Here is a 21,209-nt window from a genome sequence, read left to right on the forward strand (position 1 = left end):
CAAATCTACCATTGCTATGGTGATTTGAAAAAAGGACCCATTAGTTCATGGTATCTTTAAAGTACATGGATATCCTTCAAACATGTCAGGGAAAGAAACCCCCTAAACATACACATACCAAGAGACGGATATAGATGCCTGGAGGACACTGTGGGAGTTGTTGCTTCACTTCTGTTCGAAGGGGGTAGCAGCAGCTTTTCAGCGAGCCAATCACTCAAAGGTTTTATTTTTTACAAATGCAAATGTTGCCATCATGTTGAACCAAAGAGTGTTTTAAAAACGTTTACTGTCTTTACTCAGCACACTGTTTTTGGTTTGAAATACTGAAATACTGATTTCCCAACATCCTTAAATTGACTTTAATACTGCCAACAACAAAACAGTTCTGATTTCCTGTACTTTATTTGGAGCAGCAATATGATCTTAATGAATCTCCACAAATGAGTCATATGAGGAATTCAGACATTGGCAGCATGAACTCAATGCTAGTTGTTGGATTCCACCAGCCTCCTCAGATGGCATCAGAACCCCTCTATGTCCTCAGGTATACAACAAGAAACAACAACATGATGGATTTGACAGGTGGAGGAGAGGTGAGGGTCTTCTTAAACAATATCATAAGGCAAATGGGACACATTTATTTTAGGCAGATATGAGTCAAATTGTAGCTGCAGATGCCTTATTTGGTATATCAAGGAAGCTATACTCAGGCACGACTGTGGAGGGACCCAAATCTGCTGAAAGGTTTTTCTGCAAACAGAAGGCTCACACATTTGTCTGTGCAGCTCAGAATCTGTCAAATTAGGTACTTTAGATGCTATACAATGAAGTGTCAAAAGTTTATATGTGAGACTAAGGCAATATAGTAATTCTGGCATCACAGATCATGATAAAACACCCAACAGGTTTGATTGGAGGTACTTTGGTTGGTCTTGGATTTGTACTAATATGTCAAAAGAAGACTGGACTCCTTTACAGCCCATTCATGCTAAAAAATAAATGTACTTGATATATCCAGTAACGTCAATCATCTTTACACAGGTTTTTACAGGTACCTTGGACTTCTCAATATTCCCACACGGTGTCTTGATCTGAGAATACCAGGAGCAACTCGGGGACAATTCAGGATGAATTATCAGTTTGAGATACTTAGTGTACTACTCAACCCTTTTCACACTACTGAGTCCAGTGGGGCTGCACCAAGCTGAATTTTGGCCTTGCCCGGTTATGCATTCATTCACCATATGATTTCTGGAACTGTGCTGCAAAGGAAAGTGAGAAAGAAAATAGAGCCAGTACAGTACCCTTTTTTGGATCGGCACAATAGTATGGAGAAAATGGTATTGGTTCTCCCTAGATAGGCTACCCAAATACATAAACAATCTTTTATCAGTAGAATATTATAGACAATTGACCTTTTAAAGCAAATCAAATACAAAACAGGCATTTTTGTTGGTGTATTGGAAGGTTTCTGTTCCTTAGAATTCATGGAGGGTATGTAATCTTGCATAATTCCAATATCTTTGTTACCTCGGTTTTGGCCTAGACCATACTAGTCAATCCCAGATAATGAATCTGCTCATGAGAGCGAAGCGGTTCCAAATTTCAAACAAAAACAAGGTCTGTAGATAGACTACAGAGGATTACGACGGCAGGAATAACGGAATGATTCTATTTTTAAATAAGAAAATTACATTTAATAGCTGCAGCTTTTAACCACACTCTGCAAAGCTCTGGATCGCGCAAAGTTACCAATTCGATTGCGTCCATGTTCCAAATTTCTACGCATGATTTAATTTTGACGCGAAAACCTGAAGCCACCCAAAGTTGGAGCTCTTAACCTCACAAGTGCAATCCTCTGGGAGGCTATATCTCGTTGTTCTTACTTGCAACAGTAAACTGACATTCTACATTTATATATATTTTTAAAATATATCTTATTCATCCGCTGAGAAGCTATGCCGAGGTCGAATAGGCAAAAAGAATACAAGCCTGGGGATCTCGTGTTTGCGAAAATGAAGGGTTATCCACATTGGCCCGCGAGGGTAAGCTCCTTCATACTTTTCTTATTGCTTAACCAAACGCTAATAGTAGGCTTACCTCTTCTTGTTTCTAGTCCACATGCATGTAGGCCTATCTGCTAGATCAGTTCAACGAGGCCTACCCCCTGGTCTTTGCAAAGTTTATTGGCGTATGACTACGTGGTGTGAAATAGGCTGGTGGCATTTATTTTGTACATTCTATGTTTGATTTTGAGAAATGCGAAATAATCTATTTGTAGCAGTAAGCATACTTTTACAGTAACCTAGCAAATGCCGTCCTTATTACTGTTCAGTTCGCAGAGGCACGGTTTAATTTAACCATTGATACGAGGCCTAGTATAGGCTGTTCGATAGATCCTGGCTTCATGTAAACAAACATGTATAACATCTTCAACTTCGGTAACAAATAGGCTCGAGTAGCCTACGTTTAAGAACAGTTACCACTAGGATATTAGGCTATTCCAAGTCCAACTAGTAGCATTTTACAATGTGAATGTGAGACAAAGTTGAGGCGAGTCGTGAAATGGATTCTTTGAAACACTGTAACAGAGTTTGCTACAATGTGGTAATTCCCGTATGGTTAATATTTGGCGGCAGCGTTTGATTGTTTGGAAGGAATGCATGAGCCTATTGTAACGGTAATGTAAATGTTGTATTTTAGCCTAGACTCCATTCCAAATTAAGGGAAACTATGTGATTTATTGTCATTAATGAGAATTGCCATTGTTTATATATATATATATATATATATAATATATATATATATATATAAGTTATATCCTCGGGCAAAGGACAACACACATTGCTTGAATTGGTGCTCTCCCTTCCCGAGGCATTCCAAATCCATTGAAGTGTAATGAACTGTTTCGGCAACGTGGATTAGTTTCAAGTAAATATTCTACCAATTTATGCAACAACAGCGTTTGGAAACTTCTAAAAGTTTATTTTCGTCAAAAGTCATGCAAAATTTACCTCTGTAATTTATACTTTTGCACAGTAGCCTCCCCAAAATAACATTGGGAAATGACCAGCTGAAGCAAAAAATAAATAAAAGAAAGTAGGTCTTCAGGACAATGTGTTATTTGTTCATTTGTATTAATTGTGCATTGCTCATGATGGCAGTATACTACTGTACATGACAGAAATTCACAACCAGATGCCTAGAGGGCACTGTTACAAAAGTAAGATATAGAGCATTACATTTACATTTAACATTTAAATTTAAATTTAACATGTAAATGTAAATATAGAGCATGATATCAGAAAGCTCAGAATGGCCTACGATGACCATAGATACAGGACATGGCTGGTCAGATCCCTGGAACAATGCATATACAGTATATAAGGTAAGTTGCTAGCTAGCATTAAACTTATCTTATAAAAAAACAATCAATCTTAACATAATCACTAGTTAACTACACATGGTTGATGATATTACTAGGTTAACTAGCTTGTCCTGCATTGCATATAATCAATGCGGTGCCTGTTAATTTGTCATGAATCACAGCATACTTCGCCAAACGGGTAATGTTTTAACAAAAGCGCATTCGCGAAAAAAGCACAATCGTTGCATGAATGTATCTAACCATAAATATCAATGCCCTTCTTAAAATCAATACACAGAAGTATATTTTTTAAAACCTGCATATTTATTTAAGAGTCATGTTAGCAGGCAATATTAACTAGGGAAATTGTGTCACTTCTCTTGCGTTCATTGCATGCAGAGTCAGGGTATATGCAACATTCTGGGCCGCCTGGCTCGTTGTGAACTAATTTGCCAGAATTTTACGTAATTATGACATAACATGGAAGGTTGTGCAATGTCACAGACTTATTTAGACGTAGGGTTGCCTCCTGTTCGATAAAATACACAACGGTTCTGTATTTCACTGAAAGAATAAATGATAATTTCCGGATTTGACCATTTTTCTGACCTACGGCTCATATTTCTGTGTTTATTATTATTATTATTAAGTCTATGATTTGATAGTTGATAGAGCAGTCTGACTGAGCAGTGGGAGACGGCAGCAGGCTCGTAAGCATTCATTCAAACTTTACTGCGTTTGCCAGCAGTTCTTAGCAATGCTTGCTTCACAGCTCTGTTTATGACTTCAAGCCTATCAACTTCTGAGATTAGGCTGGCAATACTAAAGTGCCTATTAGAACATCCAATAGTCAAAGGTATTTGAAATACAAATGGTATAGAGAGAAATAGTCGACGCATCATAATTCCTATAATAACTACAACCTAAAAGTTCTTAACTGCAAATATTGGAGAACTGGGAATATTGAACCACCAGCTTTCATATGTTCTGAACTTTAGCTTTTTTACATGGCACATATTGCACTTTTAATTTCTTCTCCAACACTGTGTTTTTGCATGATTTAAATATGTTCTAGGTTAGCTTTTTTCTATGCTTCCCTTTCTTAATTGTTTTTTTCTACTTTTACTTTCGTTTTTTTTTTACACCAGCCTCAAAGAGCTGAAACAATATTTTGGGTTATGGAAAATGGTCCTTCTGTAGCTCAGTTGGTAGAGCATGGCGCTTGTAACGCCAGGGTAGTGGGTTCGATTCCCGGGACCACCCATACGTAGAATGTATGCACACAAGACTGTAAGTCGCTTTGGATAAAAGCGTCTGCTAAATGGCATATATTATTATTATTATATTAAAATGTATTTCACAACGGTTTAGATAGTGTACACTATCTTAGTTTGTCACAAACTGAAATTAGTCCACTATTAGTTTTAGCAACCAGAAAATGGTGGTGCAAAAAACCCAAAACATAAGTATGGGAAGCATAGAAATGTTCTATGCCCGCTATATCTACCGCTTCTTAGACTTGCTTTCCATGTGAATGACAGATGGTTCGGGTCGCCCAAAAAGTTACACATTGCATCTTTAAGTAAAAATACTTTAAAGTACTACTTAAGTAGTTTGTGGGGGTATCTGTACTTTACTATTCATATTATTGAATAAGAGAACATCCCTGACTCTGATCTGGCGGACTCACTAAACGCATGCTTTGTTGTAGTGTGCCCCTACTTAAGTATAATTAAAACCAAATACTTTTAGACTTTTACTCAAGTAATATTTTAATGAGTGACTTAAGTTATTTTCTATTAAGGTATCTAAAATTCTACTCAAGTTTGACAATTGGACACTTTTCCCACCACTTCACGAGTATCAAGCTATAATGTGAAATTCATATGGCTCAGTAGGTTGGAGATTGGTGCTTAACTTTTGGGTTCAAGTCCTGCAGAATAACCTTGTCGAACATGCCAATCCAAATGTTCTTACTCTATGGCTAGTCTTGGCAAAGTAGCTATATTTGCTCTTACATGTTTGACATGACATCATTGTATCATCAGAATTGTATGTTGAGTTTGTGGATAAATGGAAATAGAAACAATTCTAATCCTTTGATCTTAGATAGTTTTGAATAAGAAATGTAATTAGAGTACTAATTTATGCCTACTGCTGAAATGTTCATTTTTAGAATGAGTCTTTCTATTTCTGTGTATGTATGTTCATGTCGGACACCTCCAAATGTGCAACTACACCAAATAATGTGTCAAATGAGCACGCAGAAAAGTATACGCTCACATAAGCATTGGGTAATTAATACATTTGTGCATGATCCCAGATGTGCATGCACATTCATAACACATTCACAGCACGCAAAACAAAAAATCAGTACTATTCCATAAACTAGCCCATAATGCCAAACCTACACACACTGTGCTGTTTTTTTATTGTTCAGCACAAAGTGAGTCAGTGAAGAGACCATTTTCACAAAACTAAATGTCAGTCATTTACGCTGTGAGTGTATTTGAGTAACAAAACAAGTGTTGGTCAGTCATTAAAGAACCTGTCGACAACCAGGCCTGTCGAGTGTGAAGTACATTTTTAATTACCTTAATGGAGCATTGGCATCTTTGTTTACAATGGTCTGTCTCTTCTCTTTGTTTCGGTAGCCAACATTTTTTTTAATGTACTTGTTTGTGGTAGCTCCTGCAATTCATAAATCCATATCAGGTTCTGGCACAGGTGATATTTAAGAACGGCTGTCCTAGTGCTCCAGTTGCCTTTAGAGATGTGGAGGGTTATCGCCATTAGTTGGTTCTCCCTATTTGATTTCTTAAAAAACAATCCTTTATCTTATATTTGTTTTTGTTTTGCTCCATTTTTTTTGGTTTGCTTCATGTCATTAAGTTTGGTGTGGGTTTAAATTGTGTTTGCCTCCTCTTGGGCATATTTGGACATGATTGGGGCCTTTAAGTCCCAGTTGGACACCCCATGAGTGTCTTTCTGAAACCCTTTCTGAACCTGTTTAGTTTTGGTTGTTAGTGACTCTTTGTTAGTTCACCTTCTGTTTGAGCTACAGTTTTTGGTTTCTTTCTGGGGGACGTAACAGATGCACTCACTAAAAGATTGCACTCCCTGTTTCCTTCCGCAGATTAATGAGTTACCCGAAGGAGCAGTCAAGTCCCCCTCCAACAAGTACCAAGTTTTCTTCTTTGGGACACATGAGACGTAAGTGAATATGGTTTTTGATGCGACGAATCCTATCACAATTCCAAATGAGCCCCTACCTTCAATACACTTGTGGAGATCTGAGAGAAGTAATATGGTGGAGATCTGAGAGAAGTAATATGGTGAAAATACAGACTAGCTTATCAGAGAACAAGTTGGAGCTACCACCATATTGTTTCTTTCGCTTATCAAATTCTCTCCAAATCTCCACAAGTGCATTAGGCGGTTCGTTTGGAATTAGCTCCATAGAATAGTAATTTGAAGCTCTGTAGGTTGTTGCATGCGTCAACCTTTGAACTTTCTAAAATTTTGCCATCTCAGTGCATTCCTGGGTCCCAAGGACTTGTTCCCCTATGAGGAGGGCAAGGAGAAGTTTGGCAAGCCCACCAAGAGGAAAGGCTTCAGTGAGGGTCTATGGGAAATTGAGAACAATCCTACGGTGATACACGAACCCGCAGGTTATGAGGTGTGTGTGTGCTTAGATTACGACGGAAAGGGTTGTGTCTGTCTACCTGCCGACGTGCATGAGCCTTTGTTCCTGTGTGACACATGACATGATTTTAGCCAACATTAAGAAGCTCACCACACCATGTTTATTTATCCTTTTCTGGTAACACAAAATCTCTATTACTTTATCATCCATGACGAAAAGTACTCCCAAATACAGATTTACCTATACTCAACCTCAGCAAATACAGGGAGTAATTCACCACATTTTCCTGACAAAATTATGTTATTTTTCCCTCAGCTGGTAAAGGAGACCCCAGCAGAGGTGGCGGTGGAGGCAGGTGTGCCGCGAAAGGGGAATGCAGAAGGAAGCAGTGATGAGGACGAAGGGACCCTCATCATCGATGAGAAGACCGACAGGGGAGGGGCCAAGAGGAAAGCTGGGGATTCCGTCGAGGTAAGTGTCAGTCACAAGCAATGTTCCCAAAACATTTTTTACGGCACAGAGCAAATTTCATGTCTGCTGAGCACCAACTTGAACGTTTATAGTGAACACTGAGGCTGTACCCACTTTAAGTTAGTTTTAACAGTCTATTTTATCATAATGTAAACCTACCAGAGTGGCCTACCATCAAAAACAATGGCGAAAATGCATCCCATAACATTTTAATATGGAAATAGCTGTTCTATCATTCAGCCTACAGTAGCAGACAATGTGTGATGTTCAATGAAGGCCTACATTCCATGAGACTTTTAACCTCTTTATCCGCTTGTCCTTCAGACAAGGTGACTGAAAATGTTGTTTGATGCCAGAAACCACTTTACAAAATCAAATGTATTATTATTCCCATAACATTATTACAGAGAATCATACAAATTATGCTACCCTCTGCCTGTTGGCTACTTAGCTTATTCAAACCTGTTTCAAAATACAACACTGCCCCTTTAAGACAAAAAAAACCTTTTACATGACTCGTTTTTTTAAGATGTCTAGAAATGTATACATTTTGTGCTCGTGTAGGAAGCAATCACTCCCGTATTGCTAACTACAAACGATCTATAACTGGGTTAATAACTCACTACCTAGCAAATGATATGAACAAAATGTGCACAAGTGGCTATATGAATCTCTCGCTTTGATCCTAAACCAAGCTCATCTATTCACGACTGCTCATGTTGTAAACACAGTCCAGTTCAAAGTAAATGGCACGGATCCGTATATGGCAATGGTCTGTTATCATATAGGCCTACTGCAGCTCTGATTGTTTATGCCGCACTGGTCTGTATAGAGTATGGGATGAGACGTGCGTGTCAATGCAATAGTATCCTACTCTGATGTGTTCTGCCTACAACAAAATCTCTTGCATAGTTTGTTTTGTTTCAGTATGTTGGATTGGAAGTGGCTAACATTGCATTGATTCGATCACAATTGCCACTGTAAAGGAAAATCCTCTAGAACAGTGGTCACCAACCTTTTCTGAGTCAAAATGCAGGCAGAGATCTACTGCTCAGATTATTTTTTACATTACTTAAAAAACAAGTGTATGCAACATTGACCAATTTAAAAACAGTACTGTAACAATGAGGTTTGCACAGTAAGCTATAGGCCCGATACTTTCAGCACATTGGGTTTGCTTGAATTGCCATGCCAGTGCACTGTTGCTGGGGGCCTTTAAAAAAAGAAAAAAAGAAGAAAAAAATAATAATAATACTAATAATTTAAAAAATAATTTAAAAAGGAAGTAGCCTGTATGATCACACCGGTAATAGATCAGTTGTATTACTTGTGAAGTGCAGCCGAGTGAGCATACATTTTAAATGTGCTTTTTATTTTTATTTTACTGGGCTGATGGTACCTGCATCTGATGGTCTTAGCGGAGGGAGAGAGCAGCAGACTGAGGGTCCGCCTCTCAACATCCCTCTGCTCTCCCTTTCCTCCACTGACACTGACCAAAAAGGGACACCTTCGCACCGCATAATTTCTGCCTCATGCACAAATTCATGTTACTCTTATCAACAGAGAATGTGAAATATTACTTGACATTAAATAAGACCCAAGCCGCTAATAATAACAACAATGCAAGCCTATAGATACCTTCCTACTCATTCATTACTGCTGGAGTGTTTGTCGTAGCGCAGAGTGGAAATAGTAGGAACGTGCATTTTATGGCCTTTTAAAAGTGTTGAATACAAAGTGTTGACAGTGCTGAGTAAGAACTTAAACATGAACGCACTCATAAAAACAACAGCTCTTTGCTGTGTTCGTTGACAGGTTCTCCCGAGTCATGCTTTTAAATGTTTTGAAATCTCACCGTATCAACTTTACTGCGGCTTTCTTTTATATGTGCTCCGTTACTGCAGACACTGTAATCTGAGCCATCTGATTGGCCAGCGGTAGGCCTACAGTGCTCTTGATATCAAATTGTAGTTGTCACGTGCCCTTTATACAACAGGTGTAGAACTTCCCGTGAAACACTTCCTTACAATGCAGTTAAGAAGATTGAGGTTGAAAAAATATTTATTAAATAAACGAATGTAAAGAAAAGATAAAAGTAACACCCACTCGCCGACAAATTCTCACAAGGAATCCACATCTGCGAACCCTGTATCTCTGTCTCCTCTTCATGCGAATGACTGGCACTGGCCGGTATTGGCGAAGAACTTACTCACAGACAATGATACCATTTTCTGCTTTAGGCTGCATTATACAGAGTGCATAAAACATTAGGAACACCTGCTCTTTCCATGACACTGTCCAGGTGAAAGCTGTGATTCCTTATTGATGTCACGTGTTAAATCCACTTCAGTCAGTGTAGAGGAAGGGGAGGAGACAGGTTAAAGGAGGCGCTTTAAGCCTTGACATGGATTGTGTGTGTGTGTGTGCGCCATTCAGAGGGTGAATGGGCAAGACAAAAGAAAGTTCCTTTGAACGGGATATGGTAGTAGGTGCCAGGCGCACCGGTTTGTGTCAAGAACTGCAACGCTGCAGGGTATTTCATGCTCAATAGTTTCCCATGTGTATCAAGAATGGTCTACCACACAATGGACATCCAGCTAACTTGACACAACTGTGGGAAGCATTGGAGTCAACGTGGCCAGCATCTCTGTGGAACGCTTTCCAATCAAATTGTATTTGTCTCATGCGCCGAATACAACAGGTGTAGGTAGACCTTACAGTGAAATGCTTACTTACAAGCCCTTAACCAACAATGCAGTTAAGAAAAATAAGTGTTAACTAAAAAATAACATGAGTAAAGATCAGCAGTAAAATAACAGTAGTGAGGCTATATACCTAGGGTACCGGTACAGAGCCAATGTGCAGGGGCACAGGATAGTCTATGTAATTTAGGTAATATGTACATGTAGGTAGAAGTAAAGTGACTGCAGGAGCAGATTTCAGGAGGACAAGACACCGTTTTTTTTCTTCTGATGACTGATCTAAGGGCCTGTACAGTATGTGATGGGCCTATCTGACTTATATGATGGTCATAATGCTTCTTGACTGTGTTATAAAGTGTATTTTCTACAAGGTATTTAAAATATGATGAAAGAATTCATTACAACAAGAGGATTTAAGAAACAGACTTTCAAACGAAAGGAAACATCTGGGTAGGGTAAAAAAACTAAACTTATGTAATAATAAGATAATTCTTCAGATGTTTAATAAATCTAATCATAAATATTATACAATTATTTTAAATACCAATCATGAGTCTTTTTGCATAGCCTCGTCTCAAGCGAGTGCTATTTATACTTTATAAATACTATATATAATGTTGAGTGACCAGTGTAATTTCTCAAAAAGATGGACATGCCATTGGTAGACATTCCAGCAGTACTCGATGCTCCTTTAAAGATGGTATCTGCAGTAGGGGAAACAGTGCCACTGTTAATATAGTGTATATGTTTTTGTTTTTTGGGGAGACTAAGCGGAGGTGAGGAGTGTCGCACAGCGTGCAGAACATATTCTGCTGTTTTATCGGGCATGTAGTGATGTCCGAGGGGAATTTCTTATGTTGTTGTTGTTCTGCACTAACTTCTTTGTTATAATATTGCAAATGAACATGGCAGTTTCACCATTAAGCATTCCAGATGTCAGTTTTCAAAATGTCCTAGGACATATTGATGGTTAAACAATAATCACACTCTACAGAGGATGTTTAAGGAAATATAATAAACATTTTATTCCAGAACACTGGTAGTACAGTAGGGGCCCGAGGGCAGACACTTAATGTGTTGTGAAATCTGTTGATTGTATAGTTATTTTTTAAAAATGGAATAACTGCCTTAATTTTACTGGACCCCAGGAAGAGTATCCCTTGGCCACAGCTAATGGGGATCCTTAATAAATACAAACAGTCACACTGTTGTAATAGTGTGGTGTATACCTCCGTCCGAAAATACAAACACAACGCTTTTCATGGCAGTGGTTTTTCTACCAAAATCAAGTGTGGATTGCAGTTGCTCCTTAGAGAAGTCCATAGACCTCTTATGTGGTAAGAAAACAAATACCTGAATACATAATGTCACTGAACTATCCCATTACTTTCAAATGTGATTGTATTACGTTTAAAGAATGAATGCCTTTAAAGGCTAGTCGGAATGCCGCCAAAACAAAGCAAAGTGTGAAAATAGTCTGCGTTTTAAAAAGACTGAGGCACTGGAAGAATGTAAAGGTTATGCATGTAACATTTCTAACTCTATCACATACAGCGCCTTTGGAAAGTATTCAAACCCCTTGACTTTTTCCACATTTTGTTAGCTTACAGCCTTATTCTAAAATGTATTAATCTACGCACAATACCTCATAATGGCAAAGCAAAAACAGGTTTTTAGAAATGGTTGCTAATTTATAAATAAATAAAAACAACTGAAATATTACATTTACATAAGTATTCAGACCTTTTACTCAGTACTTTGTTGACTTTTGTAGCGATTACAGCCTAGAGTCTTGAGTATGACACTAAAATCTTGGCACACCTGTATTTGGGGAGTTTCTCCCATTCTTCTCTGCAGATCCTCTCAAGCGCCGTCAGGTTGGATGTGAAGTTTTGCTGCACGGCCTTTTCATGTCTCTCCAGCAATGTTAGATCAGGTTTAAATCCGGGCTCTGGCAAGCCACTCGAGGACATTCAGAGACTTGTCCCAAAGAACTCCTGGGTTGTCTTGGCTGTGTGCTTAGTGTCGTTGTCCTGTTGGAAGGTGAACCTTCGCCCCCAGTCTGAGGCCCTGAGCGCTCTAGAGCAGGTTTTCATCAAGAATCTCTCTGTACTTTACATCATTCATCTTTTCCTCGTTCCTGACTAGTATCCCAGTCCCTGCAGCTGAAAAACATCCCAACAGCATGATTCTGCCACCACCATGCTTCACCATAGGGAAGGTACCAGGTTTCCTCCAGACATGACACTTGGCATTCAAGTCAAAGAGTTCAATCTTTGTTTCATCAGACCAGAGAATCTCATGGTCTGAGAGTCTTTAGGTGCCTTTTTGGCAAACTCCAAGTGGGTTGTCGTATGCCTTTTTACTGAGGAATGATTTGTGGAGTGCTGCAGAGATGGTTGTCCTTCTGGAAGGTTCTCCCATCTCCACAGACAATCTCTAGAGCTCTGTCCGTGACCATCGGGTTCTTGGTCATCTCCCTGACCAAGGCCCTTCTCTTGGTGGTTCCAAACTTCTTCCATTTAAGAATGATGGCGGCCACTTCTTGGGGACCTTTAATGCTGCAGAAAGGTGTTGGTACCCTTCTGCAGATCTGTGCCGCGACACAAGCATGTCTCGTAGCTCTACAAACAATTCCCCTCGACCGTATGGCTTGTTTTTTGCTCTGCCATGCACTGCCAACTGTGGGACCTTATATAGACACGTGTGCCTTTCTAAATCATGTCCAATCAATTTAATTTACCACAGGTGGACTCCAATCAAGTTGTAGAAACATCTCAAGGATGATCAATGGAAACAGCATGCACATTTTGAGTCTCATAGCAAAGGGTCTGAATGCTTATGTAAATAAGGTATTTATAAATAACACATTTGCAAATTATTATTTTTCATAACAGGGTATTGTTTGTAGATTGCTGTTTTAATTTTAATTTTTTTTAGAATAAGGCTGTAACGTAACAATGTGGATAAAGACAAGGGGTCTGAATACTTTCTGAAGGCACTGTATGTAATGAATGAATAAAAATCCACTGGAGAAAAGCTGGCCGGTTCGGCTACATCTCCCTGTTTTATGATTAGTTCTGGTTTGAGAGGTTGACAACGTTAGAAAAACATTAGCATTACAATACTTCCTCATGACCTTGAAACAGTTGTTTTACATCAGTTTTTGTGACAAATCTTCGCTATATTTCTTTTAACATCCTGTATTGTGTGCTTAATATTTTGCCACATGTTCTAGGCTATTTTGAGACCTTAATAAGGAGCATCAGGTACTGCTGGAATGTCTACCAATTCATGTCCATCTTTTTGTAAGAAACTACTGGTCACTCAAAACAGATAAAGTATTTCTAATGTATACTTTTAAAAATGTATTTTAATTTTATTTCACCTTTATTTAACCAGGTAGGCAAGTTGAGAACAAGTTCTCATTTACAATTGCGACCTGGACAAGGTAAAGCAAAGCAGTTCGACACAGAGTTACACAAACATACAGTCAATAATACAGTATAAACAAGTCTATATACTATGTGAGCAAATAAGGTGAGATAAGGGAGGTGAAGACAAAAAAAAAGGGCCATGGTGGCAAAGTAAATACAATATAGCAAGTAAAACACTGGAATGGTAGATTTGCAGTGGAAGAATGTGCAAAGTAGAAATAAAAATAATGGGGTGCCATGGAGCTAAATAAATAACATAAATACAGTAGGGAAAGAGGTAGTTGTTTGGGCTAAATTATAGGTGGGCTGTGTACAGGTGCAGTAATCTGTCTGCTGCTCTGGCAGTTGGTGCTTAAAGCTAGTGAGGGAGATAAGTGTTTCCAGTTTCAGAGATTTTTTGTAGTTCGTTCCAGTCATTGGCAGCAGAGAACTGGAAGGAGAGGCGGCCAAATAAATAATTGGTTTTGTGGGTGACCAGAGAGATATACCTGCTGGAGCGCGTGCTACAGGTGGGTGATGCTATGGTGACCAACGAGCTGAGATAAGGGGGGACTTTACCTAGCAGGGTCTTGTAGATGACATGGAGCCAGTTGATTTGACGACGAGTATGAAGCGAGGGCCAGTCAACGAGAGCGTTCAGGTCGCAATGGTGGGTAGTATATGGGGCTTTGGTGACAAAACGGATTGCACTGTGATAGACTGCATCCAATTTGTTGAGTAGGGTGTTGGAGGCTATTTTGTAAATGACATCGCCAAAGTCGAGGATTGGTAGGATGGTCAGTTTTACAAGGGTATGTTTGGCAGCATGAGTGAAGGATGCTTTGTTGCGAAATAGGAAGCCAATTCTAGATTTAACTTTGGATTGGAGATGTTTTATGTGAGTCTGGAAGGAGAGTTTACAGTCTAACCAGACACCTAGGTATTTGTAGTTGTCCACATATAAGTCAGAGCCGTCCAGAGTAGTGATGCTGGATAGGCGGGCAGGTGCAGGCAGCGATCGGTTGAAGAGCATGCATTTAGTTTTACTTGTATTTAAGAGCAATTGGAGGCCACGGAAGGAGAGTTGTATGGCATTGAAGCTTGCCTCGCCCTCACTTTAGATGAAGCCACGCAAAAATACATAGCTAATGATTAAATGGCATATAAGGACCTATATTATACATATAAATGATCCTATGGATCATTACTACATACTTTAGAAGTTTATAAATATGTGAATAGCTAGCTTACTAACATTAACAAATGTTGGAGTACTGATTTTAATTAATAAACAATTTACTAATCCATTATAAATGCTTTACTACAAGGTGATATTATATAGTGCTGCCAAATAAATAGGAAAGGTGCAGGTGGGGGTCACTTTGCTATTCGTAAACAAATTGTTATTACATGGTATTTTAAAGGTTTTTAAGAGGTTGTTTATTTGAATCAGTAAAAAAACGTAAGAAAGTAAGCAATCGTGTATGTTTGCCGACTTGTGGGAACATGGCACTTGAATAAGGGTCATGTGTCTTTCTCTCTGAAGAGCTCTCCTAAACGACCTAAGGACACAGAGAGCAAAGGTGACTCGAAGGTGGATAGCAAGAAGTCTGACACCGAGCTGAAGCTCAATGACAAGGCAGGGCCTAAGCCCACAGCGCTGTCTTCTGCAGGTGAACCAAAGCCAGAGAGCCAAGCAAAACCACCGACCGAGGCCCAATTAACATCAGAGAAGGTGAGGGAAGCTGTCTTTTACACGTTGAGTTACAGAGACATAAAACAACAACAAAAAATAATAATGAATGTACCCTTCGCTATGTTTTACACCAACCTCCTGTTTGGAAAATGTCTATTCATTTGGTCATACTTCAGGGCTGACATAGGGTGAGTTTTCCAAACGCCTTGTAGCTAATATTGCCTGTTATTTCTCTTGACAATCTTCTGTGCTTGAATTAACACAATTCAAATTAAGCACTTTGCTGTCCTACGCGAGCTGTGCCATGAAGAGATGTGTTGTACTGTGCTGGCAACGAGGTTTTTGAGAAACTCACCCCTGATCCACTTAACTTTGAATAGTTAGTGGTGTTTGGTTCATTTCCAACATGATTTACAAACATAAATTACTGATGCAATGTAACATTTTCTCCATGCTTTTCTTTCAGCCTGTGACTGACAGTGCTTAACAGCAACCCTCCGAGGATGACCAAGGACCCGTGGTTCTTTTCCATGGAATTCTGGGCATCAACATAATTAGCTAATCTTTGAATGCTAGGTTTCTGCTGTTATTAAGTAACTGGAAAGTGTTAAGACCTATATAGAAATTGTAAAGGCAAAACAAACTTACTCGCCAGTTGGGGGTATTGAATATCCCAGGATTTAAATAGTTGTCAAACCAATAGTGAGGAGAAATGCAATGCTCAAGAGGAAATGGGTTTCGGATGTATACAGATTTTTTTTTTTAAGTGCAATTATGAAGTCTAGCTGCTAGGTGTCAAAATGCATTACAGTTTAGAGAGTACACACGCCCGCCGGTTTCTTAACAATCTGAACATAAGCAAACAAAAACACAATTTTGGGGAAAATCTTTTGAACATGACATTCATAATGCTTTTCCATTTGACATGAGAATCCTGCTTATCCTGTTTTAAATACGTTTTTAGTTTTGTGGTTCGTTGGATTGAGAATATTAGATAGCTTTTTATCTATGACGGTGTGCTTTATAAAAAGAACACATCTTTATGTTCTTGGCTTTAAGGTGTGTACAGTGCATTCGGAAAGTATTAAGACCCCTCCACATTTTGTTACATTATAGCCTTATTCTAAAATGGATTAAATTGTTTTTTCCCCTCTTCAATCTACACACAATACCTCATAATGACAAAGAAAAAACAAGGTTGTTTTGACATTTTTGCAAATATATTAACAAATAAATACATATCACATTTACATAAGTATTCAGACCCTTTACTCAGTACTTTGTTGAAGCACCTTTGGCAGCGATTACAGCCTTGAGTCGTCTTTGGTATGATGCTACAAACTCGGCACACCTGTATTTGGGAAGTTTCTCCCCTTCTTCTCTGCAGATCCTCTCAAGTTCTGTCCGGTTGGATGGAGAGCGTCGCTGCACAGCTATTTTCAGGTCTCTCCAGAAATGTTCGGTTTTATGTCCAGGCTCTGGCTGGGCCACTCAAGAACATTTGGAGAATTGTCCCGAAGCCATTCCTGCGTTATCTTGGTAGGTGAACCTTCACCCCAGTCTGAGGTCCTGTGCACTTGGGAGCATGTTTTAATCAAGGATCCCCCTGTACTTTGCTCCGTTCATCTTTCTCTCGATCCTGACTAGTCTCCTAGTCCCTGCTGCTGAAAAACATTCTCACAGCATAATGCTGCCAACACCGTGCTTCACCGTAGCGATGGTGCCAGGTTTATTCCAGATGTGACGCTTGGCCTTCTAGCCAAAGAGTTCAAACTTTGTTTCATCAGACTAGAGAATCTTGTTTCTGATGGTCTGAGAGTTATTTAGGTGCCTCCAAGCAGGCTGTCATTTGCCTTTTACTGAGGAGTGGCTTCCGTCTGGCCACTACCATAAAGGTCTGATTTGGTGGAGTGCTGCAGAGATGGTTGTCCTTCTGGAAGGTTCTCCCATCTCCACAGAGGAACTCTACAGCTCTATAAGAGTGACCATTGGATTCTTGGTCACCTCCCTGACCAAGGCCCGTCTCCCCCAATTGCTCAGTTTGGCAGGGCAGCCAGTTCTAGGAAGATTCTTGGTGGTTCCAAACTTTTAAGAAGATGGCCACTGGGTTCTTGGGGACCTTCAATGCTGCATAAATATTTTGGTACCCTTCCCCAGACCTGTGCCTCGACAAAACCCTATCTCGGAGCTCTACTGACAATTCCGTCGACCTAATGGCTTGCCTTTTGCTCAGACATGCACTGTCAACTGTGGAACCTTATATAGACAGGTGTGTGCCTTTCCAAATCATGTCCAATCAATTGAATTTATCACAGGTGGACTCCAAGTTGTAGAAACATCTCAAGGATGACCAATGCAAACAGGATGACCCTGAGCTCAATTTCAAGTGTCTTAGCACATGGTCTGAATACTTATGTAAATAAGGTATTTCTGTTTTTAATATTTTATACATATGCAAACATTTGTAAAATCCTGTTTCACTTTGACATTGTGGGGTATTGTGTGTAGATTAATGAGACAAAAATAATATTTAATACATTTTACAATAAGGCTGTAACGTAACAAAATGTGGAAAAAGTCAAGGGGTCTTACTACTCTCCAAATGCACTGTACATAATCGTAATTGTACTTACGTTTTTCCTCGGCCTGACTTTGAAATAGGGGATGTATTTTCTTACTCGTGGTGTGTTTCACTTTTAAGATATTTAACTTTTCTTAGATCACTAGCAAGTTGTCGCTAGCAAAACTATCGCTTTAAAGCTACATAACATGTTGCATGCTGCCTGTACATGGGAGGTGACCAAATGTCTTCATTGACACTTAGATCCCATAGAATTAACTTTTTATTCAATGTCACAAATCTATTCACATAAACACAAGAGAACAAAACCACTTTGCAAAGCCCTGTCTTAACCTGTTACACTCATACCTGTATATTGGTTGAAAAATGCCTGATAAGCAACTAAATTGGAATGCAGTGGCTATAGAGTAACATGCTATAAATGACGTCAGAGCTCAGGTTCTGTGCTTCACAGTGCTTTATGGGTTTTGACTGACAGCCGTTCTAAACTTGAGTACTGCACACGAGAGAGAAGTTGCCCCAATCCCTCCCGCTAATTGGATAACTTTGACAAATTTGTCTGAGTGAGGGAAATGCTTTACATTTTAAGAGGACTCAATGTATTTTGAAAGATGAGATGTTGACGATAGTAAATACTGTTTTGATGTCCATCAAGCAAGCCAAACACCCGTGAGTCCAAATGTGCACCTCACATTTCCATATCGTAAAACTCATGTCATATACAGGGTCAACGTTTATGATCACTATGTTGCATGTACAGTTACAAGATGACATGGCGTCATACCCTGGGTGGTTCTAAACAGAATGAGCCTGTGTTTGTCTAAGGTGACGCAAATTTGCTGCAGTTCACGCAACTGAATGCACTTGACTCCTTTTCTATGCACACCAAAATTACTATCCGTTTCTCTGAATTGCCTTGTGAAAGCCTAACGTTGTAAGATTGTACTTTATAACTTAGCTAGTGATGTTGGCAATAGAACAAGCATTCAAATTATGCCCACCTGACCCAGATTTGAAATTATAATGGTCTGTTTTTGGGTTGCGTAAACAGTAATTGTGTGATGGCGTGGATGCAGGGTTGTGTTCCAAACAAAACGACTACAAGTGTGCTTGCTCTAGTTCCTCAATGGCACAGCTAGGAGAGCTTAAAAAAAAGCACCCTATAGCTGACGACTCTTCTTTGAGTCATACAAGTGCATTGGAATGACTTAGTAACTGTGCACACTTTGGAGAGGTGTTTGGCCACATGGAGGCACCAGATAGTCCTCTCACTCAAACCCTTATGTTGCACCTACCCCACATTTTCCAGGAATATTCTTATGTTACTGGATGTATCCAGAGTATTTTCAGATTTTTATCAACAAATGTGGCAAAGTACAGTAAATGTAAAATGCACATAAAATCAAGTGTAATGTTTGGATTCAGTCTTGTCAGGTAAACTGTTGTCCTCAACTTTTGGTCAATTTTTTTCCCATCTTCTATCTGTTCACTTTCAATTGCTTACCGTGCTTATGCATTTGGTTGTCATGTTTCTTCTGTAAGAAACATTCCAATTCAGCCCTATCAAATTCCCACATGTAAAGAGTTCAGGGAAAACTATATTTCAGAAAGTACCCCAAAATGAAATGTGCATTATTAAAAAGCAAGAAAAACATTGCTGAATGTCTTGTGAAACTGTTGGTATTAACCAGTGACATGTTTTGAAGGAGCACAATACTTTCAGGTGTGTAATATGATTAGGAAGGACATTGTTCTATGGCAGGGGCATTCAATCCTACCCAGGAGGTCTGGAGTACTGCTGGTTTTCAGTTCTACCTGATAATAAATTGCACCTACCTGGTGTCCCAGGTTTTAATCAGTCTCTGATTAGAGGGAAGGAATTACTTTTTTTTTTTTTTTTTTTTTTAAGCAGTGGAAGTGGCTTCAAGGTTCAGATTTGAATATGAGGGTTTTATGGTAAGGTATCGCTCATGTCTTAAATATATTTCTTGATAGTTCATATTAATATCCAATGCACTGTTCATTTGTCCATACATGTACAATGTCATCCATCTTTTATGGTGCTTTAATGGTGACAATGTAATGAGAAGGACATCAGCCAATGTCCAACAAGATGGTGTCCTGGTTATTGTGATATTGGGCCACTTGTGAAAACATAACAATTCAACACTGTGTAGACGACCTGTCTGGGTACATGGTTGTTACCTTTCTGATTTGGTAGTTGCTCTGCTTTTTTATGATACTATTCACTGTGGGACATGCTTTGAGTGTGTACTGTGTGTACCTTGATATTTCGGTGTGAGTGACTTGTCCTTCAAACCTTTTGAACTGGAGCAAAGATACCTTTTTGATTGAGTATTGTCCTATGATTCTGGATGCTAAACCAAATTTTGAAAGATTTATTTTACTTTTAGCTTGTAAGAATAACCCTTTTGTTGATGTTTGAAATACAATATGGTTTTTATTTCAGGGAGCCCTTTCTCAAATTGTATTGGTCCCTCCCTTATTTGTATGTTATTTGTAATTGTCATTGTGGGGAATCCCTGTGTATTCTGGTTTGTATGATTGGATGTCATTCATTCGTTGTGGCCCATGTTTGGTGAAATCCATATCTGCATTCAATCAGGTCTCTCGAACTCCATAAGTCATTCATTGACTTGTTTTGAAAACCACGACTCACAGGGGCGCTGCAGGACCAGGCCTTAGAACTGCTGTAAGTTTGTACTGAATATGGCCCAGACCTTTCCTTGAGCCTTTCTTTTCAACTGCTAGACTGTCACTCATTCATAGATAACGTTGTATGCTGACTGACCTACTACATGATTCTGGAGCTTTCATTATTTTTCCCTTCTACATTTCAACTTTTAAAACCTAATGCTGTCAGAACGATTCCAAATGTTTTTTGGGTCATTGCCACATCCTCACCACCTTTGCAATTCACAGTGGACGTAAAGAGAAAAAAAATGGCCTGATTGTCAGTTCGCCACGCTTCTTGCTTGGTTCTTCCATTGTAGCTAGCCACCAGTCCATTTGGTTAAACTCAATAAACATGTTGATGACAAAATGAGGCCACCTGCCTGTCATGTTTGTTCTATGTGCCTGTGATTGTGAACTTATGTCAGGACACCACCCAGCAGTGCCTTTCTTAACAATGTGCCCATTCCTCTCTAATCATTCAACCTGGACATTCACGTTCATCCCACCCAATTTAGTGGCCTTGTGGTTAGTGTCCGCCCTGAGATTGGAAGGTTGAGAGTTCAATCCCTGCATCTCTGCTTGGCACTCAGCATAAAGGTGCTGGATCTCGGTGAGGCCCTGTGATAGACTAGC

At 39.3% G+C, this 21,209-nt stretch overlaps 1 protein-coding gene across 1 annotated transcript; it reads left to right on the top strand.

Annotated features, from left to right (window-relative positions):
- The first annotated feature begins 1,540 nt into the window (after positions 1-1,540).
- On the top strand, positions 1,541-20,947 carry LOC118399427 (hepatoma-derived growth factor-like). The gene is made up of 6 exons (XM_035795487.2): positions 1,541-2,045; positions 6,504-6,580; positions 6,902-7,046; positions 7,329-7,484; positions 15,149-15,337; positions 15,765-20,947. The coding sequence occupies exons 1-6, from the start codon at positions 1,959-1,961 to the stop codon at positions 15,783-15,785; spliced, it is 675 nt and encodes a 224-aa protein (XP_035651380.1). The 5' UTR covers positions 1,541-1,958; the 3' UTR covers positions 15,786-20,947.
- Positions 20,948-21,209: the final 262 nt, after the last annotated feature.

The sequence above is a fragment of the Oncorhynchus keta genome, chromosome 20 (assembly GCF_023373465.1).
Source record: "Oncorhynchus keta strain PuntledgeMale-10-30-2019 chromosome 20, Oket_V2, whole genome shotgun sequence".
NCBI lineage: Eukaryota > Metazoa > Chordata > Actinopteri > Salmoniformes > Salmonidae > Oncorhynchus > Oncorhynchus keta.

What these genes read in the sequence shown, in the direction of transcription:
- LOC118399427 (XM_035795487.2), top strand. Translation starts at nt 1,959, where the DNA reads ATGCCGAGGTCGAATAGGCAAAAAGAATACAAGCCTGGGGATCTCGTG. An exon ending in TTCTTTGGGACACATGAGAC is followed by an intron (nt 6,581 to 6,901) that starts GTAAGTGAATAT and finishes TTGCCATCTCAG; the next exon opens with TGCATTCCTGGGTCCCAAGG. An exon ending in ACGAACCCGCAGGTTATGAG is followed by an intron (nt 7,047 to 7,328) that starts GTGTGTGTGTGC and finishes TTTTTCCCTCAG; the next exon opens with CTGGTAAAGGAGACCCCAGC.